Source organism: Lagopus muta, chromosome 28 (genome assembly GCF_023343835.1).
Source record: "Lagopus muta isolate bLagMut1 chromosome 28, bLagMut1 primary, whole genome shotgun sequence".
In the NCBI taxonomy this organism is placed as follows: Eukaryota; Metazoa; Chordata; class Aves; order Galliformes; family Phasianidae; genus Lagopus; species Lagopus muta.
Window position 1 is genome coordinate 452,601 of NC_064460.1, and position 22,661 is coordinate 475,261.

The 22,661-nt window shown below is 49.6% G+C and overlaps 2 protein-coding genes across 62 annotated transcripts in view; one reads left to right on the forward strand and one right to left on the reverse strand.

Annotated features, from left to right (window-relative positions):
• LOC125685583 (zinc finger protein 664-like) overlaps positions 1 to 22,661 on the reverse strand; it is a 233,337-nt gene that overhangs the window by 81,904 nt on the left and 128,772 nt on the right. The window lies entirely within an intron of this gene.
• The window catches only part of LOC125685589 (zinc finger protein 501-like), a 206,178-nt gene that overhangs the window by 74,400 nt on the left and 109,117 nt on the right, over positions 1 to 22,661 (forward strand). For 3 of the 30 annotated variants that reach the window (XM_048928813.1, XM_048928804.1, XM_048928803.1), the window contains one exon: positions 11,999 to 12,125. The exons of 13 other annotated variants lie outside the window; for them this stretch is intronic. In XM_048928813.1, coding sequence (XP_048784770.1) covers positions 11,999 to 12,125 — 127 coding nt within the window. Of the gene's footprint in view, positions 1 to 6,836; positions 7,461 to 9,088; positions 9,937 to 11,292; positions 11,386 to 11,726; positions 11,809 to 11,998; positions 12,126 to 13,133; positions 14,169 to 22,661 lie in introns of those variants that run through there. 14 more of the 30 variants (XM_048928828.1, XM_048928827.1, XM_048928824.1 and 11 more) reach the window with 8 other exon arrangements.

Consider the following 22,661-nt stretch of genomic DNA (forward strand, 5'->3'; position numbering starts at 1 on the left):
ACACGGGGCAATGGCCGCAAGTTGTGTCAGAGGAGGTTTAGGTTAGACATAAGGAAGAACTTTTTCTCTCAGAGAGTGGTCAGGCACTGGAATGGCTGCCCAGAGAGATGGTGGAGTTGCCGTCCCTGGCAGTGTTCAAGAGGCATCTGGATGATGTGCTGCGTGATGTGATTTAGTGCTAGTAGCGGCAATGGTGACGAGGAGATGGTTGGACCAGATGATCTAATAGGTCGTTTCCAACCTTGTGATTCTATGATTCTATGATTCTCTGCTGTTTTATCTTGTATGTGCAGTCCTTGCTCTTTTCAGATGGTACTCTGAGTGTGTAGCATCCCAAATACATAATTAGCATCCATCCATAAAATTAAAGCTCCTGTCCAGGCAGTTATTTCAGCCCTTTGAGGGAAAGTCCCCTCAAGTAATGGTCATGCTTCAATTACCTTGTCAGTTGCAGCTACTGCATATTTTGCCTTACAGTTTCCTTGTCTCACAAAACTGCTACCGTCGGTAAACCAGGTGTCTTCTGCGTCTTCTAAGGGCTTGTCCTTCAGGTCCGACTGGCTGGAAGATGCAGCTTCAGTTGTTCCAAAGCTGTTACAAAATACTGGTTGTCCAGGAGTTCCGCTAAGGAAGATACTGGGTTGCAATTATTTCTACGTCATCCTGCTCTACCAGGATGGCCTGGGATTTCAGGAACCTTTGGAGCGAGAGCCAATGTCTCCCTTTTTACCTCCAATACAACAGACACTGTATGAGGTATAAAAACTGTTATTCTTTGGCCTAGCAACACCTGAGTACTGGCGCAGCCACTGCCCTCAAGCATCCCGGCCACCCCTTACTCACTTCATCCAGCTGTTTGGAGAAGTGTGCCACTGCCCAAGGTTCTGGGCAAGGACTCCCAGGGCCATTCCTTGTTTTATTATGTGAGCATTTCTGGTAGCCCCAAAGCAGAGGGCCTTCATGAGTTCTTATTTCAGTTTAGGGAATGCCCACCTTGTCTTCCCATTTCTTGTAATATTTTGGCTTCACCAACAGTCCCTAGCTGTGCACCCACGGTCGGCACCATCCTGTCATTCCTACGGAGTTCCTTGGCAGTTTGTGACTCAGGGGGTTGGCAGATGGCTTCTTTCCTGGCAGTCCTTAAGGGTTGAAGTCCAGCTGTAATCTCATATCCCAGGTATGTCTTTCTGTTGAGAAACTTGATCATCATTTTAACAAGAAATTCAGCAAACTCACCGTCCATTGCACACAGTCCTCTTGGTTTCTGTGACATCCACGTACTGCAGTAAGGCTCCACTCTGGGATGCAGGAACCCAAGTCTCAGGTTCCTGAGTTGACCAGCTCTCAAAAATCATTGAGCTGTTCTCACAACCCTGGGTAACACTGTTCAGATTAGCTGAGTCTTTTCTCCCCATCCTAGGGCTTTTCTATTCAAAGGCAAATAACCTTAGTCTTCCTTTGGCCAAAGCAGGCAGAAAAGGCATTCTTCAAGTCCAGAAGGTAAACTCCACTTACTGATTCCTTAACTTGCGTAATAAGGTGTATGGATTTTTCACCACTGAGCGTATGCATTCAACTATTCTATTACTTGTCCTCAAATCTTGTTCCAAACTATAGCACTTGTTTTCCATTTATTTATTTATTTACCTATCTATCTATTTATTTGTTCATTCAGGTTTGGAGTACTGTATTTGGATCCATATTCAATCACTAATCCAAACTCCAAAAACTATCTATTATTTCTTTTATCTTTCTACAGTCACATATCCTCAAAGGGCTCTGCTTTACCCTGACTGGGCTAACTCTTGCTTTTAACTTAACTTCTCTTTAGGGCTGCATTTTTGGGTCTGCCAGGTATCCCTGATACCCACCCTCCTAAGCATTTCTTATTCATTATTTCTGAAACTTCTGTGGCTATAATCTTATTTTTCCGTGTTTGTGTTAAAGGCAGGCTTAAAATTCTCAATCAGTTAATACTGTTTGATTCTTAGCTCCAGTTTCATTTAACTGCTTGCCAGAGTAACCTGGCATGTACAAGAATTTATTACTATTTTTTATTATTCCTACTTGTTTTCTCAGTCTATATTTAATGAATCCCCAAAAGTAAGCCTTTTCTTATTGGGCATTAGCTCCTTCTACTGTTGCAAAATCATCTACGGCTGTCAAGAGGCACCCGTATCCACCGCAAGATAAATTTCTTTATCCTGCTCCCCTAGTTGTAATTGAACCAGTGGATCTGCTAGGGTAAACTTCCCAAATTCCCATCCTTCATCTTTGCAACCAGAGACTGTTCCCCCTTTCTCAGTAATTTACACTTTATTTTCACTCCGGTGGGGCGGAGCCCTCCCTGGGCTCTTCCAGCCCTCCCCCCACCTCTCTCTGACTGGATCCCTGGGTCCTACAGCCCTACTCTAGTGCTGCGACAGCAACAGCTGCTATTATTCCCAATTTCCTTATTATCTCTGTTTCTCAATCAGTTTTCTTTTGTTTTCTTTTGCTTTTCCTTCATATCACTCACCTTTCTTCAGTCCTAACATCCCTTTACACCCTTCTCATCTTTGCCTTCCTCAGCCTGTGTCCTTCCTAAACTTTCCACTTTCCAAACTCTCATCACTACATAAACTACTAGCATCATTTTTCAGTTTTTACCTCCTCCCCTCCAGAGGCTTCCAGTGTTAACACTGGGATTTCCTAGATCTCTGCAGAGGATATTCTCACTTCCAGTGCCCTGTCCTCTCCACCTCCCCCTTCACAAGTAACAGCAATCTCTGTCCCCGGCTCTCTCTCTCTCACACCAAGTTCTGCTCGCAGGGGAACAGTGTAGGGGTTGCTCTCATGCCAGCAAACATTAACTCACTTTCTCTTTAACCCTTTTCCCTTTGTTCCACTATTAGTACCTTCAGTTACACTTGCACATACCCCTCACTTCTATACCATGAACAATTACACTTATACCATCAAAACAGTTTGTGTCATTCTCTTCAAAGTCCTCAAATCAAACCATACAGTTCTTCAGTTTCCATCAACACCCTTAATACCATATAACTTCTCACTAACAATCCCTAACGTTTGGTTATAAACACCTCACCACAGAACCAGCACTGATTGACCCACCTCCCTCACACATCTCCTTGCAAGCAGAACACAGTGTTATGTAAATGAGTTGACATTCATTCCCCAAATGGAGCAGGCATCTCTCTATGAATCCATCATCCCCATTCAGAAATTCATACAAAAACGTAAAGACAGACAGACAGACCGTGATCATTGTTATACTCGCACTCACACTGCAGCTGTGCCATGTCACAGTACTCAACACATTTGCTCGCAATCACACACAATGCCGGCTTTACACTTTAACAAATCAGAGCTCCAGACTCCTTTCCAGTGTTTTGGTAACAGTTCTCAAATACACGGTACCGAACACTTACAACTGATGGTGACAATGATTTGCGGAATCAAACTCTCTAACCCACCTAAGGTTAAAAGAGCAGATACGTCTTTAGTTCAGCGCTGCGCCACACGCCAGGTGCAAGGGGGATCATTCCTCCTAGCTTGCACACCAGAGAGTGGGGTCCTGTTACATTTATAAGCCAAGCCATACAAATTCAACAGTGTTACCCAAGACCCATTGGCATATTAATTGCTTTTCCAGGAATTCATTTACATACTGTCCCCCTCCACAGGGCATGCGCAGTAGTTTCCATTGGATGAAGGCTCAACGTCTTCCTCCCCATTTGGTGGTCATTCAGGGATGAAGTCAGGCCTCTTCCTCGCCATGTCCTTTCGACCTTTGTTTCAGCTCTGAGCTCCTTTCCCACCTGGCATGTCTCAGCCGTTTCTCAGCCCGCTTATCTTCCCCATCCATTGCTTTCTTAGGGGCCCCTCTCTACTGACTTGAAGAGGCTCCCTTTTGGAAATACACTTGGGAAAAATGAAAAGGTTCAGCTAAGCAATAAATTGGTTTTGGGGTAGCAAAAGGCTAAATTAAACAACAAATGCCTCTAGGCCATAAATTCCTCTAAGTAATAAATTCCTCTAAGCTTTAAACCCCTCTAAGCGACACTGTTTGTGAATTCCCTTAGAGTTATCATAACTAAGATATGATATGGATCCTTACATATTGTATTCTGTATCTTGTATTCTTTAGCTTACCATCTCAACAACAATAACAATACCTATGATTCTGTTATACCTGTTATATCCACAACAACCCACGTAAACATTAGACAAAACTGGTGTTATCAATCACTTAATAACTAGCACGCTTAATGACTGTTGTTTCTTCCCTGCGTACACCTTACGGGCTTCCTTTGTAGGGTTTCCTTTCCAAGGAATTGCCCTGTACCCAACTTGTGAGCTCACCTACCCAGGGGAGAGCACGCCGACCCTTTTCTACCCTGCGTAGGACGTCTCCGTATGCCTTATGGGTTCCCCTTTTTCCTAAACATACCTGGCCCGCCGACAAATGGTCCTTGCCTGTCCCCACAGTGATCGGATGAGGAAGGGGAGTCCTTCCCAGAAATCTCGGGGCACACCAAAGGCGTGCCTCTCAGCCCTCTCAGCCGGTCCTGCAGCCGGACAGATTGTCCCATCTGGGTCACCAAATTGATTTACGGAATCAAACTCTATCACCCAGAGTTAGATTATAAAGCAGCTATGTTTTATTCAGCATTTGGCGCCAAGCTGGGTGCAAGGGGGATCGCTCCTCCGATCTTGCACAGTGTAGGACAAAAGTTTGGTACAGATAGAGGCCCAACTAATACATAATCAGTGTTTTTCCCGGAATTCGTATACATATTTCATTACGTTTCTGAGAACCCCTCAGCATGTGGTCCCTCCCTCTTGCACGTGGGCAGTGGGCAGTGGGGATCTTCTTCTGGTGGTCATGGGATGAAGGCTCACTGTCTTCAACCGAAGTAATCCGATCCAACCTGTTCCTTGTGTGATGTTCTCTTCATGTTTACAATAGAGTTTCCAGATGTTCTTTTCTTATCTGGCCTCACATCCTGCTTGCCTGCATTCTTATGCAATGGTTAACCCTTATCGTGTTCTCTCTTTACTCACATTCCTATGCAATGGTTAATCCTTATTTACTGCACATCCTGCTTGCTACATTCTTTTTCCATGTCATCGTTTACAGCCCGCCCATGTTTGCCCGAACTCATGCCCAAGTAATGGTTTTGGAGAACCTGGCACCTACAAGAATGTATGTATTCCTACTTGTTCTCCTAGCCTGTATTTAATTGGTCCCCAAAAAAGGAAACTTCTCTTGCCAGTGGCTCCTACAACTATTACAAAAATCATCTACGGGTAATAATTCTTGACGTAACACAGAGTAAGAGGCACCCAGAGGTATCAGAAAATAAACCTCTTTACCCTGCTTCCACAGCTGCTTTCGGTCCTGCGGGGGTGGAACTCTGCTTGAGCCCTTCCAGGCTCCCCCTTACCTCTTCTTCTAGGTAAGGACATCCCTGTTACACCTTGCTCAACTTTGCCTTCCTCAGCCTGTGTTTTTCCAAACCCTTCTCACTTTCCAGACTTTCATCATCACAGACATTACTAACATTGTATTTCAGTTTCAACCCTCCCCTCCCAGGCTTCCAATGCTCACACTGGGATATCGGGTTTCCCCAGCTTTCTGCAATGACGGCTATTCTCACTTCCAATGTCCCGTCCCATCCCCATTCACAAGCACCGCGCCCTCCACAGTTACAGCGGGAGGCTCCGGCCCCTGGCTCTTTCTCCCACTCCGAGTTGTTCTTACAAGCCGCGGTGGGGGGGGGGGGGGGGTGCAGGGGATGTGTTCTCATGCCAGCTCAACTCCAATATCCCAAACTCACTGTTTTCCTCAACCTTTTTGCCGTTTTTTGTTTGTTTTTCCACAATTCCACTATTTGTACCCTCTACTGCATTTCCACATACCATTAACAACTGCATTTCCACATACCATTAACAACTGCATTTCCACATGTCATTAAGACAGCTTCTCCCAGTGCCTTCACAATCCACAAATCAAACAACACAATTCCTCAACTTCCACAAACACCCAGCACTTGGTCTCATGATTAGGGCACTCAATTATACAACTGGTCCCGTTACTCCATTTACGTTCCTGGTTTCTTATTCAATATTCCCCCTGGCTCACCAACAATGTTTCTCCAGTGAGCCAAAATACAACCCAGGGGTTCTTCCCGTATCACTTCAGACACCCCTTGTTCCATAACAGCCTCGTACATGACATCACATAACAGAACACTTTCACCACATGAACATTTAACAATCACAAGGACAGTGACAATAATCAGTGCAATTTATCCTCAGGATCCTTCCTCTCTGCCTCCCTCCAGAGCCCAACCTTCCCTCTGTATTCATTTCCCACACTTGCGTAGCTGCCAACCTCCTTCTCCAGTAATCAACATATCAATGATAAACATCCTTTCCATCCATGAGTATAAATTAGGCCCTAGAAATTGGTCTAATTGTTCTGCTACACTTATAGGATCCTCAGTTAAGGAATTCTTCTTGCAACTCCTAACTTCTCTTCTAGTAAAAACAGCAGGCATTACCGCACCTTTTTTCCCTTTGACCTAAGACTGCCTTAAGAGGACAAAGTGAAGTATTAGTAAGGTTAGTATTAGAGAAAGGAAAACTATCCAGGTCCCATTCGCATTACTCCAACTCCCTCAGTAATTGAGAGCGCATCCTCTCTCCAGGACCCTGCACAGATCAGCAGCACCCACTTTCCTCCTCTGGAGAGGTCACCGCTGCTTTAAAAATTGCACTGCTTTAGAAATTAAAGGGGGGGGGGGGGGGGGGGGCGAAGTTACCTAAGGGATCCCATTTATGATCTTTCTGCTTCTCTTTCCCATTTCCTTTGAACTTGGACTCCTCGCGAGGCACATTTCTTTACTCCTTGCACTCATTAAGCGACCTAAGCCAATTCTGTTTCAGAAAAAGGAGTCTTACTGTTGACATATAAATACAAAGTCTGATAGGCCCAATTTTCGTCAGACTCCTATTTTGGTCAAAAAAAAATGATTTTCCCTGTAGTGGCTCCCTACTGTATACAGTATTTAAACATCTTTTCCCTGTTCTTTTCCTAGTTTTGGGATTATTTTCCAATTTTGAAACACTTCTCCCAAGGGGCTGGCTCTCTCTAGGCACCATTCCGGGGACCTTTTTCCCCTGCTCTCGGGAACTCCTATTACCCATCCCTCCAGAATGCTACTGTGAACTCCCCAGCTCACAGGTTACCACACTCTGATTCTCGGATTTTGGGCCCAATCCCTCAGGAGTACTAGACTCCTATCTCGGATTAATAGGGGTGTACTGCTGGCACTTCGTCAAGCGCACAGGGTACCGCACACCAACAGTTCCCTCCCGAGACTCTTCCTTTCACCAACACAGCCGCTTCGTCCGTCCCTGGCCGTGCCCCTCGCGGGACAGCGGAACCGCAGGTCGGGACTCAGCACTCGCTTCGCACTGACAGCGCGTCTCAGTCACACACACTCAAAGAGTCTCAACCGACCCCCAAGGAAAGAGTTAAATCCCCTTACCTTGGTCCGTGCACGAAGTTACCGGGTCGCAATGGCCAACACCCGTGCCTGCCTGCCCCTTGGCTTTTACAGAGTCCGTCCTCTATGAAACAGTCTCGGTTTTTTATCGGCCGTACCAAGGAGTCACCTCACCACCCAGACAGGACCGCTGAAATCAGCGGGGTGCACCTATCCTGTGCAGGGCAGTAGGGAAACTCTCAAAGAGGCGATAATAATCCCGGACGAGCCCCCAAATTGTTGGAAATAATCCAAGTAATTTTTGTCAGGACGGTATCTCTGATAAAAGCAGAATTTATTCGCGATTGCAATGGCGGGCGTCCCACAAGTAGGAGCGCTCCTATGGACACAACATGACAGCCTTTATACCCTGTTTACTCCCCCTTGCCTTCCCCCTCCCCTGTTTCCCCACTGGCTGGGTACTCCAGGTTCACAATCTTATCAGAAGGTTTACATTTGTTATTTACTTGTTATCTGGTGCCAGTCAGTAGTCATCCTGTTGTCTCCAAGATGTCTCGGTGCTCTCCTTGTCCTACTGATATGGTGATTTTCTTTAAAGTCATCATCGTTAAACAAAGAGCACTGGGGATGATGTCAGGCCTTCCCAATGTCAGGCGCTTCCTCGGGCCGCCACGGCCTGCTCTCCGGCCCGCTCCCGCGCAGGACACCCCCGCAGTGTGCACGACAAAATGTACACATATACACCTATATACAGTGTGTTCCTGGGAACTATGACAGCGGAGATCATAAAATAAAAATAATATTATACAATTCTAATGCAGAAACAACACTTGATTCCCACACTGGGAAGGTTCGTCTATAAGATAAGTGATGTAAACTTATCAGAGATCTTCCCCAAGTTAAGTAGAGGGACTCCCAAAATGAACTATGATAACGGAGATCATAAAATAAAAATAATATTATACAATTCTAATGCCGAAACAACATTTGATTCCCACATCTACACCTACTTTCTCAGAATCAGTCAAAATATCCTCTCATATTCTTGCGTATGTACAACTTGTCTCTACAAATATTCTTAAACTTCCCATGTACAGTGTGCAGGTTAGGAAAGGCTACTCCTTCTGCACCCAGCATGTGTGCATAGTGCTGTAACTCAAAATATACCTGCTCTATAACCACTTTGTGGTTATTGAGTTTGATTTTCAGCAAGTCATCCTGTTCAGGCCATGATCTGTGTTCTTCCACACATATGGAAGTTCTACTTAGCCTTGAGAGAGACAGAAGTGAGAACACTTGGAAGAATGTGGTAAACAGTGTCCCTCCCAAACTGGACGAGGGTGGGTTTGATCGTTTGTATTCTTTTGATTTTTCATCTCCAGAGCAGTGTCCAAAAGAGGATGTGTGACCTCCTCTGCGACAGGGGTACCGGCACTTTTAATGCATTACTGAACAACTGCTTTCTGGAAAGCTTTGATGTGAGCAGAGGAAATACTTTTGGTCATCTGTACAGCTGAGTTATCAGCACAAAGGAAAGAGATGCGGCTGTGATCACAGGAAAGTTCAGAGGAACATCCCCTGCAGAAAGATGCGTAGAGTTTAAACACTGCCAAGTGAAACTAGGAATCCACTCTTGCCCCAAAGACCATGCAATAGAACAGGAAGCAGTCTTTCCCGAACACAAACCCCCGGTTACCCCGAGGTTGGTTCCTTCTGGGTGGCCTTAAAGTCTGAAAGTATACAGCAGCGAACAGCAGAGCTGGCCCTCGTACAGCAGACAGCTTAACTATGCTCATGCCTTGCAAAGAAGACCGAATTGAGAAAGCAGGACAGGAAGTTGTTGCAAATAGAACTCACTTGCTCAGCGAGTAGAAACGTGACATCAGTGCCATGGGCAGTGCTCAGTGAGCAAGTGAGCCAGCTGCAGGGAGATGCTGCCCTCGAGAGCAGGCAGCCGGAGATTGCCTCTTGCTGGGAGCTGCTCGCGGGTGAGGGGAGTTAAAGGAACGGCAGGACAGCAACGTGGGGACGTGTGACCACAAGGCTGTGGGAATGTCCCCAGCAAAGGAAGCAAAGAGACCCAGTAGACAGCGACGCTTCATTAGCGTAACAAAACGCAGCCCCCATCCCTCCCTTCCCCGGGTGCAGATGTGCCGGGAGAACGAGCTGTGAAACTGCCCAAGGCCTGGCAGCCGGCTCGGGGCGTGCTCGCTGTGGGAACTGCTGCCCGGCACCTGAGGCTGTGCCGAAGCGGCCAGAGCCTGGCCGGAAGCCATCCGGGCAGCACGGCGGTGGCAGGAGGAGCAGCAAGGCCGTGCTGCGGCCAGCTCCGGGCTGAGGGCACTCGGCATCCTCTGTTCTCCGCGACTCGCAGGAGCCCGGTTGCCTGCACCAGAGGCGGGAGCAGCCCGCACCCAAGGTAGGAGCCCTTCGCGGCTGGTGCAGAGGAGCGCACATTTCCTGCCCCCTGCCAGCAGCAGAGGCGAGCGGGGGGCGGAACCGGCACTGCTGTAGCGCAGGCGAGAGCCCGGTCCCGGCTCCAGCTCCCGCCCAGCACAGCGGGTTTGCTGGGCCAGACGGGCTGCAACGAGGGAGCAGCGGTTCCCAGGCGTGTTGCAGCCCGGCTTGGGCTCCGAGGGGCGCAGGAAGGGGTTGGAGCTGGGACAGCGAGGAAGTGAGCACACGAGCTCAGCGTGCTCTGCTGCCTGGTTGGCTCTCTGGAACACAGCGCAGCTGGGCCTGCGTTTGTCCCTCTGGGCCACGGGAGATATGAGATGACCTCGCTCCGCAGCTCTGCACGCAAGGATTGATGGAAGTTTTAAACTCCCCGATGCCTCCTCTTGAGCGTCTGAATGCGAAGCCTCCAAGGGGGGAATTTAAACTCCCTTCTCCCTCCCCAGCAGCCCGCAGTTTCCCTTCAGGGACCCAGCAGGCAGCATCTGCCTCTAGCGGCCCTTTCAGGGTTACCTTTTGTGCGCTTAGAGCTGGGCTGATGGCTCACCTGGGGTCGTGCAAACCCCTGCCAAGGCTTTTTTCCCGGCATCTGCAGATGCCTTTAGCGCACAGCTGCGGGCCCTGAGCACGTCCAGCATCTGCAGCAGGTCCGGCACTGGGCTGTGCAATAGACGCTGAAAAGCTGGCGGTCTGTGGGCTGATTGCAGCACACGTTGATAACGCGCCCGAGCTGCACGTCAGCAAAGTGCAGCCCAGGCTGCGTCGTGCAAAGGGCGCACGGTGCTGAGAAGGTCCCCGGGAAGCGAGCGCGGTGTGCGTGCTGAGCTGAATGGGAAGCAGCGCCCCCAGGTGGGGGAGGACGGAAACGCATCCGCCGCGGCATTCTTGGTGCAATGGGGGAAGTGGGATTTTTTGGCTTGGAGAAGAGAAGGGTCTGGGCAGAGCTCGTGGTGGCCTTCCGGGACTTGAAGGAAACGCATAAAGTGGAGGGGAACGGCTGTTTACGAGGGTGGAGATTGACAGGACGAGGGGGAATGGTTTTAAATTGAGAAAGGGGAGATTTAGTTTAGATATCAGTTTTGCATTCAGAGGGTGCTGAAGCAAGTGAAGAGGTTGCCTGTAGAGGTCGTGGATGCCCCATTTCTGGATGCATTCAAGGCCCGGCTTAATGTGCCTCAGGGCAGCCTGGTCTGGTGGATGGAGACCCTGCACATAGCAGGGGTTTGAACTAGATGTTCTTTGTGTTCATTTTCGACTCAGGCCAATCTTGCGATGCTATAATTATCTTCAGATCTTCAATCTAACACATCGCCTTAGAGAAACTCACAAAAATCCAAAGTAACCATGAGTCTCTTAGGGAAGATCAGTATTGTGAAGGTGTCTCGACATCAAGGTGCCGGAGATCTGTGTGCAGGTGTGACCTCAAGAGACATCCCTGCTTGCGGAGAGATCCTGCCATGCAGCCCGCTGCAGTGCAGGAGAGCTTGATTGGTGCTTGGGCTGCTCCTTGTTTTGGGGAAAGATGAGTGACTCCTTGCCATGCTTTGTCTTAAGTCCCTGTTTGAGTGAGCTTTGTGATTTGTAATCAGCTTTAGCCAGAGTGTTACCAGTGCTGTTGCTGATTGTCTTCCTGTGTAAGGCCTCTTGTTGCCATCCCCCAGGCAGTGCCCCACAGATGGGCTGTGGAGGGCTGGGCTGGGACAGGGACTGCTGCGTTCCCTCACAGCTCCCCTCCCACTTCTCTTGTCCCTGCAGGCTCCGGTTCAACTTCTGCCTTCCAGCCGTGATCATCTCACCTGCAGGAGAGTCGCAGATGGCCACAGCACATCCATCTCAGGTAGGGGCTGGGGGAAGCAGGCAGGAGAGGCCAAGGGGTGAGGGATGTGAATGCAGGGGGAGAGGGAGGTGGCCTCAGCCAGCGTGTGTGTGCTGGGGGCAGAGAAGCGGCTGGGACGGGAGTTTGTGTCCTGTTTGAGCTGCTTCCCTGGGCCTTGGCTGTTCCCAGCAAGGAGCCTCTTTGCTTGCAGGAGCCCGTGAGCTTTGCGGAGGTGGCCGTGTATTTCAGCAGGGAGGAGTGGGCGCTGCTGGACCCTGCGCAGCGAGCGCTCTACCGGGACGTGATGCTGGAGACGTACCAGTGCGTGGCCTCGCTGGGTGAGGGCTTTGCTGCCTTTCCTCCTCATTAGGGCACCTTTGGCTGTGCAGAAGGAGCCTCTGCAGGCCGGGCCTTGAATGATCACCATGCAGTTCCATATTGATAACTACAACAGCAGCAAAGGAAATGCTGAGAAGCATGAGTTTCAGAAGAGATTAGGATGCACAGCAGGCTCACAAACGCCCCAGAGTCAGTGCTGGCAAGCAGGCATCAGCCAGGAGGGAGAGAACCAGCCCTTCCATTGGGGCTTTATATTGTGCCACCAGCTGCAGCTCACAGATGACTCCCTGCTTACTCCTTTACAGTGTAGGATTTTCCATTCACTTGCCGTAGACATTTTGATGCCTTGGTCACCGATATATTGTCCGAAAATCAACAAGCCATTCACAAGTGAATTTTAAAGAGAATATCCCTTCTTAATTTTCAGAGTTGTAAAAGTATTCTTTGCTCCATAGGAAGCTGTGGGCCCAGTGTCATTCAGGCCCAAAGTGTGTTTTCTCCCTGGGGAGGGACACAGAGTAGAGCTGTTGAACAGGCACTGTGCCAGAATGATGGAAATGTTCTCATCTCCCCTGTTTCTCTGCTTGAAGCTCCACTTCCAGCCCCCAGACCAGTGCTGATCTCCCTGCTTGAAGGAGGGGAAGAGCCCTGGATCCCAGATGTGCGTAGCCCTGAGGCTGTGCCAGGAGACCTCAGCCCAGGTGAGGTGGTGGAGAGAAGGAGGAGGTTGGGGCTGGAAGAGCCATCTCTGTGTGTGTTTCATTTTGGTCACTGTGTGCTATTTCTGGATTCCCTCCTTCATCCAGCAGGAACTGGGGTTGCAGATCTACTGGAGGATCTGCAGGAAAGTGGTGTGGCCAAAAGGCGGTGGGGTGGTGTCTGTGTGGAAGAAATCAGAAGGGATGTCCAAGGAGGCGTGGAGCAAGGTCAGGCTGAGCACATCACCACGATGCCACTGGGAAAGTGTCTGCAAGAGAAAGGAAGGAGCCCACTCGACTCGAACATAGGTCAAAAGGAGCGTGAAGAACCCAGGAGCAAGGATGTGTGCCAGAAGGAAAAGCAGAATCCATGCACAGAGTGTGGAAACAGCTTTGAAAAAGATTCCAGCATCGTTAACCACCAGTGCATACGCTCAGCAATGAGTGCATACAAGTGCACTGACTGTGGGAAGAGCTTCAAATGGAGATCCCAACTCACCTACCACCAACGCGTCCACACAGGAGAGAGACCCTACGAGTGCTGTGAGTGTGGAAAGAGCTTCAAAAGCAGGTCTAATTTGAAGAGCCACAAACGCTTCCACTCAGAGGAGAGACCCTACAAGTGCTGTGAGTGTGGGTGGGCTGTAAAATGCCGTTCCCATCTCATCTACCACCTGCGCTTCCACACAGGAGAGAAACCATTTCAGTGTCATGAGTGTGGGAAGAGCTTCAAAAGCAGTTCTGAACTGAAGCGCCACGAGCGCTCCCACACAGGGGAGAAACCCTACAAGTGCCCTGAGTGTGGGAAGAGCTTCAAGAGCAGTTCTGCATTGAAGCAACACCAGCACTTCCACACAGGAGAGAGACCCTTCAAGTGTCCTGACTGTGGGAAGAGCTTTAAACGCAGATCTAATCTCAACACCCACAAGCACATCCACACCGCACACAGGCTGTAGAAGCATCTCATGATACGGAGAACCTTCAAAAGCAGTTTCAGCCTCGTTACCTATCAGCACAGCCACACAAGATACAGAGCCTGCAGAGCCCAGAACGTAGGAAGAGCTTCAGGCAGAGCCCCAGCCTGGTGACCAACTATGGATTTGTGTAGTGATGAACCTTACAAATCCCTTGAGCAGAGGAAGAGCTCTGCGGCCAATCTAAATCCTCTTTCTCCTTCTTTGCATGAGAATTATGCACATTGGTCTCCTTCAGCTGCAGTTGCTGTGTTGAGTGGCCATACAGAGGAGAATCCAGAGTGGGATGTGTCACAGCCAGTCAAAAAGTTCTTCCAGGTGGCACGTTTCTGCCAGGGCTGTGTGCAAGGAGAGTCACCTCTTACCTCCCCCGTAGAAACTCCTGTGCTGTGGGGCAGCAGGTGAGGACCCAAAGGAAACCTCAGCTGGGCTGATATGTCACCAGGAAGGAAGAAATCCTGTCTGTAGGCTGTGTGGGAAGAGCTTCATCTGGAGCTCAACCCTCATTAGATCCCAGAGAACCAGCCAGTGCAGAGTCCCAGTGAGTGCCTTGACTGCAGCAAGAGGTGTGTCCAGAGCTGGGAGCTCAACACACACCTGTGGATTCACATAAGGAACCCTACAAATGTGCAGCCTGCAAGAAGAGTTTTGGCCACACCTCAAACCTGCTGAGCTACCAGAGTGTCTGCACTTGGGCAAAGTCCAGTGAGTTCACGTGGCAGGAAGCCTTAGAAATGCCTCGCGTGTGAGAAGGGCTTTGTGCAGAGGGCAGAGTTCCTCACTGGCCCTACAAGTGTTCCTGGTGCACGACTGGCACCCTCTGCAGAAGGGACTTAACCCAGGAGCTTCAGATGGCCTTTCCTTGCTACCCAGAGCAGTTCTCTCACCATGCCCGGTTTCTTCTGCTCTTCCTGCCAGCAGCTTTTTGATGCCGTTTCCTAAGGAGAAGTGGCTGTGCAGGGATGTTCTGTGTGTCTGTGTGCATGTGTTGCTCTCAGTAATTTGTGAGTGCACTGATGAACCTGAGAGAAGGGTCAGGACAGCAGTAACGTGGCTGTTGGAGGTTTTCTGAGAATCATCTGTAGTGGAAGGCGTAGAGGATGAATAAAGAAGCTGAGTTGTTCTGAATCTTTCTTCAGTGTAGTCTTGTTTGTTGTTCTTACAATGAATGTCAGCATGTGGAATGAGGAGAGGGAAAGGTGCAAGCAGGATTTGGTTTGTGTGCCTCCTCCAGACCAGTGCTTGCTTCTGTAGAAGGCGTTTTGTTCATACAATCCTATCATCCTTCCTAACCGTGCTGCGCAGTGGTTCTACTGCTCAGAGCAGCAGTGTGACACTGAGCCTTGTCTCCAATAAAAGTACAAAAAGCTGAGCTTGTTCTCCAAGTTTCTGGAAGTGGATTGAGCAGAAGGCAGTGCAAACCCACATGGTGCACAAGCAGCTCATCCCCACAGCACAGAGATATCAGAGTGCTCTCGGGTGCATGCTTGCCTTGCATGTGATCCCTTTTGAGATTAAAGTTTTTTATTTTCAACGTGAGAAGGTGTGTGCGAGACCTGCTGCAGCAGATCCTTCACATTTGCTGTGCTCAGCTAAAGCTGCTGTGCTAGGAATGCAGTTGGCAGGAAGTGGAGGTTGATTTTGTTGAGCAGGAGCTTGCCCATGTCCTCAGGTGAGGCTCTGTGAAAGCTTCCTGACCCCCGAGAAGCTGCAAGGGGATGATGATTGCAGTACTGAGAAGCTCTGCTTCCTCCATCCCAGGAAGCAGGGCCTGGTCTTCCGCAAGAGGTACAGCAGAGCCCTGGAGGATGGACAAACTCACAGCTCCAAGGGAAAATGCTTGGGGAGGAAGCAAGGAGATGGGAGGCTTGGGGATCCCCAGCCACAGAGACGACTGCTCAGCCAAGAGTTGGGGTGATTTACTTTTCAACCGCATCCAGTAATTGCTGTCATGTGGCATTGGTCATGTGTCTCCTCTTTCCTTTTAGGTTTCCCCAAACAGCATTCTCACTATTTTTTTTTTTTCATCTTACATCACTATTCTGAAAAATATTGATCAGGTTTTCCTTGAAATGAGAATAAAAATGATTTTCCACTTTTACTCCCTGAAACATCCTTTTATCTGCGGATTCCCCCTAATATTATGTACCAACCTGGTGGCCTTCGGTGATGTTGTCACCGTCTGGGTGGATGAGGGGTGAGCAGTGGATGTAGTCTACTTTGATTTCAGCAAGGTGTTTGATATTGTCTCCCACGACATCCTTATAACAAAGCTGAGCAAGTGTGGGATAGATGAGTGTACAGTGGGGTGGGTTGAGAACTGGCTGACTGGCAGAGCGCAGAGGGTCGTCGTTGGCGGTGCAGTCTGGTTGGAGGCCTGTAACCAGTGGTGTTCCTCAGGGGTCTGTGCTGGGTCCTTGTTCAACATCTTTATGAATGACCTCAATGAGGGGATAGTGGCCACCCTCAGCAAGTTTGCTGATGATACAAAGTTGGGAGGATTGGCTGACACACATGAAGGCTGTGCTGCCATTCAGTGAGACCTGGAGAGGCTGGGGAGATGGGCAGAAAAAAAACGGATGAGGTTTAACAGAAGCAAGTGTAGAGTCTTGCATCTGGGAAGGAATAATTGCATGCACCAGTACAGGCTGGGGGATGAGCTGCTGGAAAGCTCTGCGGAGAGGGACCTGGGTGTCCTGGTTTACGACAGGTCGGCCATGAGCCAGCAGTGTGCCCTTGTGGCCAAAAAGGCCAATGGCATCCTGGGGCACATTAAAAAGAGCATGGCCAGCAGGTCGAGGGAGGTGATCCTCCCCCTCTGCTCTGCCTTGAGATGATGCTCAGGCCTCATCTGGAGTACTGTGTCCAGTTCTGGGCTCCCCAGTACAAGACAGGGACTCCTTGGAAAGAGTCCAGCGGAGGGCCACAAAGATGGTGAGGGGCCTGGAGCATCTCTCCTATGAAGAAAGGCTGAGTGAACTGGGTCTGTTCAGCCTGGAGAAAAGAAGACTGAGAGGGGACCTGATCCAGGTCTATAAGTCTCTGAGGTGTGGGGGGCAGAGTGGTTAGGCCAAACTGTTTTCAGCAGTGTGTGCAGACAGGACAAGGGGAGAAGGCCAGAAACGGCAGCATAGCAAGTTCTGCACAAATGAGCACAAGAACTTCTTTAGGTGAGGTGACGGAGCGCTGGAACAGGCTGCCCAGGAAGGTGGTGGAGTCTCCTTCTCTGGAGATGTTCATGACCCACCTGGACACCTACTTGTGCGACCTGGGATAGGGAACTACTTTGGCAGGGGGGTTGCACTCGATGATCTCTGGAGGTCCTTTCCAACCCCTACGATTCTGTGATCTCCTTCACAAGCTTCAGCTCAGCGTGAGCTTTAGCCTTCCCCATTGCTTCTCTGCAGGCTCTGACAACGCACCTGTACTCCTCCCACGGGGACAGGCCCTTTTTTCCACTTCTCCTAAACCTCCTTCTTCCCTTTGATCTTATCCATGAGCTCCTTGCTCATCCACGCAGGCCTCCCGCATCCATTCCCCAATTTCCTACTCTTAGGGATGCACCGATCCTGAGCTTGGAAGAAGTGCTGCTTCAATGTTGCCCAGCACTCAAGGGCCCTCTTACCTTCAAGCACTCCAGCCCATGAGTTACGTCCAAGTAGAAATTGTTGGAGCTGGCTCTCTGAAAGTCCAGGGCAGCAATCCCACTTTTTGCCTTACTTCTTGCACACAAGATCTTGAACACCACCATCTCATGATTGCTGCATCTCAAGCTGCCCCAAACTTCTCATCCCTAACAAGCCCATTCCTGATGGAAAGAACAAGGTCCAAAATCACCCCACCCACCCCTTGTTGGCTTCTCCAACAACTGTGACAAAACTATCTTCAGCACATTGCAGGATCTGTTTGGACTGTGTGTGCCTGGCCATGTTGCTTACCCAGCAGATATCTGGATGATTCACGTCCCCCATGACAACCAGTGCATGGGATTGCAAGGCTACTTCCAGCTGCGTGTAGAAGGCCTCATGGAATTCATCCTCCTGATCTGGTGACTGTAGTACAACCCACAGCAATGTTGGCCATACCAGCCCTGCTCTTAATTCTCACCCACAAGCACTCCACACGTCCTTCACCCTCTCACGGGTGCACCTCAATCCATTCTAGTAGCTCTCTCACATGAAGTGCAACTCCTCCACCTCGCTTCCCCAGCCTGTCTTTCCTGAAAAGGACAGAGCCCTCCATGGCAGCATTCTAATCATGTGAGCTGTTGCACCACATCTCCATGATTGCAGTGAGATCATGGCCCTGCAACTATACACAGATCTAGAGCTCATCCTGTTATTTCCCGTGCTACTCACCCTGGTCTACAGGCACTTTAGGGAAGCAGCAGGTGCAGTTACCCCGAGAGGGACGCATGAAGATTTTGGATGGAGTATTGGCAACAGGACCTTTACTGAGGAGTCTCGGTACAATCCTATGGGACTTAGGTTCAGAGGTTTTTCCCTGCAATCTCCAACAGTGACAACATCCCTCAGCCCTTCTCTGCCACACTGAATTCCCCTCCCTTGCCTCTTTGGACCTAGTTTAAAGCCCTGGTAATCAATGCAGAGAGCTTGCTTCCCAGCACACGTGAGCTCTGCTTGCTCAGTTGGAGTCCATCAGGAGCCCACATACCCGGTTTCTCAAATACCTGCACAAGATCAGAATACCCAAAGCCTTGATAAGACCCTGCCCCTTCAGCCAGGCAGCAAATGGGAGCCTCAGTGCTCCGCAGCCAGGAGCCCCCAATTACTAAGACTCTCCATCCTTCTTTCGTGGCACTGATACTGATGCAGTGCCCTGTCTGGCCCCCTGCCCTGCATTCTCAACGTGCTTCTCGGGACATCAGTTCTGACTATTTTCCTGACCCTCATCCTTTTCTGGCCTGAGAGACTCAAATCTATGACACAGGGACACTGCAGGGGTTGGTGGCACCGTGGATGTTGAGGGCAGACGCCTCTCTCTGCTACGAGCAGAACTGAGCAAATGAAGAGTTGGTAACCATTACCACGTGGGTAAATGCTGTCAGTAACTCGGAGGTGAGGTGATCCTGCATTCCTGGTCCACAAAAGAAATCCTGTGACACAGAGAAGGCACCTTAGCCTTGTGCACGAACCATTCAGTCTCATCTCTGTGCAGAGATGAAACAAAAATCTCGTGTCCCTCTGAGCAAATCAGATCCGGGCACACGGAGCTCAAGAACCCAGACTCCGTGACAACAGCAGTAACATGCTTAGAGACTCTGATGGCAGCATTTCCATTTGCAATCCCATGTGATGCTGTTAAAGAAAACAGAGAATCATCTTGGAGGGGAATTCTGAACAGCTTACCCCATTCAAGAAAAAGTTGAATTCATGATGCCTTAATTGTTTTGTTTAACACCACTGCCATGGGTGTGTTACATGCTTTAGTTAAAGATCATGAGCACAGCATCAATAGATGGTAGCCTGACAATCACACCTGCTGTGACTGTAATGCTGTTGGCTATTCTCTCTTCCCAGTTGCTGAAGCACTGAGTTGAGTTAGGAACAGTCAACCTTTTGCTCTTCCTACTGCCACATTTGACAGAGGGTAGTAAGGGACTTCAAACACTCACTGAATTCCTTCTCAATTTGCAGTTTTACATTTCCCCACTCAAAGAATGTGAGCCATTGTCACTGCAGATAACATCAGCAGCAGGAAGATTTGAAAAGCAAAATGATCGCCCTCACACTGCATTTTGCCCACTGTCTGATACTGCTGTATGCAACCAGATAGACATGAAAACCACAGAGCTCATTGGCCGTGTGCTACAATCCCTAAATTTCTGGGATGCTGTTGACCCATTAGGACAAGAAAGGATGATCTTGAGATACTCCATAAAAGAATTAAGAATAATTAATTAGTATCATCATCCAGGCTGAGTGGCATATAGTAGACTCCCACAGTGACGTCCACTTCAGTTCTTTGTCCCTTCATTCATACCCAGAGGCTTTCAACCATGCCATTACTAACTACAAGCTCCATTCCATCCAGCCCACCAGTACCAGTATCATCAGCAACCCCATCCCATCTCACCTGCCCTCCATCTCCAACCTGGAGATCCCAGAGCCATCACAGAATCACAGAATCACAGAATCACAAGGTTGGAAACGACCTGCAAGATCATCTAGTCCAACCACCCTCCCATTCCTATTAGTACCACAAACTACTAAACCAGATCTCGTAGCTCCTCATCCAGGTGCCTCTTGTACACTGCCAGGGACGGTGACTCCACCACCTCCCTGGGCAGCCATTCCACTGCTTGACCACCCTCTGAGAGAAAAAGTTTCTCCTAATGTCCAGCCTAAACCTCCTCTGGTACAACTTCTTGCCATTTCCTCAGGTCCTACTATTTGCCTGGGAGAAGAGGCCAGACCCTTTTACACCACAACCTCCCTTCAGTAAGTTGTAAAGTGCAATGAGGTCTTCCCTGAGCCTCCTCTTCTCCAGACTGAACAGTCCCAGCTCCCTCAACCGCTCCTCATAAGACCATAAGCTCCAGACCCCTCACCAGTTTCGTTGCCCTTCTCTGGACACGTTCCAGGGCCTCAATGTCTTTCTTGTAGTGAGGGGCCCAAAACTGAACACAGCACTCGAGGTGCAGCCGCAGCAGAGCTGAGTACAGGGGACGATGACCTCCCTGCTCCTGCTGGCCGCACCATTTCTAATGCAGGCCAGGATGGTGTTGGCCCTCTTGGCCACCTGGGCACACTGCCAGCTCACGTTCAGCCGAGCATCAACCAACACCCCCAGCTACCTTTCCTCTTCACAGATTTCCACTTTCTTTCAGCACTTTCCACTCATCCCCAAGTCTGCATGGGGTTATTGTGGCCAAAGTGCAGGACCCGACACTTGGCCTTGTTAAACCTCATCCCATTCACCTCAGCCCAGCGATCCAGCTTATCTAGATCCTTCTGCAGGGCCTCCCTGCCTTCAGGCAGATCGACACCACCTCCCAGCTTGGTGTCATCTGCAAACTTATTCAGGGTGCACTCAATCCCTTCATCTAAGTTGTCAATGAAGATATTAAACAGGATGGGCCCCAGCACCGACCCCTGGGGGACACCACTTGAAACAGGTCTCCAGCTAGACTTCACTCCATTGACCACCACCCGTTGAGCACGGCCTTCCAGCCATTTCCTTATCCAACGGAGGGTAAAACTGTCCAAGCCACGGGCAGCCAGTTTCCACAGAAGGATACTGTGAGAGACCATGTCAAAGGCTTTGCTGAAGCCTAGGTAGATACATCAACAGCCTTTCCCTCATCTACCAGTGTGGTGACTCAGTGGTAGAAAGAGATGAGGTTGGTCAAACATGACCTGCCTTTCATGAACCCATGCTGGCTGGGCCTGATCCCGTGGACGTCACGCACGAGCCGTGTGATCTCTCCCAGGAGGATTTGTTCCATGACCTTCCCTGGTACTGATGTCAGGCTGACAGGCCTGTAGTTTCCCAGATCCTCCTTATGGCCCTTCTTGTAGATGGGAGTCACATCAGCAAGCCTCCAATCCTCTGGAACCTCTCCAGTCAACCAGGAGCGCTGGTAGATAGCCGAGAGCGGCTTAGCAATCACCCCCGCCAACTCCCTCCCAACATTCCCTAGGATGAAGCCCATCCGGTCCCATGAACTTGTGACTGTCCAGATGGAGGAGGAGCTCCCTAACGGCCTCCACCTCAATCTCCGGGGAGACATTCTGCGTGTCAGCCCAGATATCCAGATGAGGGCACAAAGTGCCCTGAAGATAACTGGTCTGACTATTAAAGGCAGATGTAAAGAAGGCGTTGAGGACCTCAGCCTTCTCCTTGTCATCTGGGGTCACATTCCCTGCCGCATCAATTAAAGGACAGAGATTATCCTTGGTTTTTCTCTTGCCATTGATATATTTGTAAAAGGATTTCTTATCCTCTTTTACTGCAGTGGCCAATCTAAGTTCAAGATGGGCTTTTGCCTTCCGGACTTCCTCCCTGCATACCTTAGCAACTTCCTTGTAATCTCCCGTAGTAGCCTGTCCCTTCTTCCAGAGGACATAGGCTCTCTTTTTTTTCCTGAGCCTTGACAGTAATTTCCGGCTCATCCACACCAGTCTTCTCCCCCAACGGCTCGCCTTACGGCACTCAGGGACAGCCTGTTCTTGCGCCTTTAAGATTTTCACCTTGAGGAGCATCCAGGCTTCCTGGACCCCTTTACCTTTAAGGAGCGACTCCCAAGGAACCCATGCTACAAGCGTCCTGAGCAGGTCAAAGTCTGCCCTCTGGAAGTTCAAGATAGCAGTTTTGGTAGTCACCCTTCTGACATCTCCAAGAACAGAGAACCCTACAATTTCATGGTCGCTCGGCCCTAGACAGTCTCCAACCTTCACATCACCTACCAGTCCTTCTCTGTTAGCAAAGAGCAGGTCAAACAGGGCACCACCCCTGGTAGGCTCTCGTACCAGCTGTGTAAGGAAGCTATCTTCCACACACTCCAGAAACCTCTTGGACTGCTTCCTTTGAGCCATGTTATATTTCCAACATATATCAGGGAAGTTGAAATCCCCCACAAGAACGAGTGCTGGCGATCGCATGACTTCTGCAAGCTGCTCATAGAATGCTTCGTCCATCTCCTCATCCTGATTTGGTGGTCTATAACAGACCCCAACTACGATGTCTCCCCTACAGGCCTTCCCCCTGACCCTCACCCATAGACACTCCACTTTATCATTTGCAATCTCAAGCTCTTCAACATCAAAACAGTCTTTAATATAAAGGGCCACACCACCACCCTTCCTTCCTTGTCTATCTTGTTCTATCCTTGTCTGAAGAG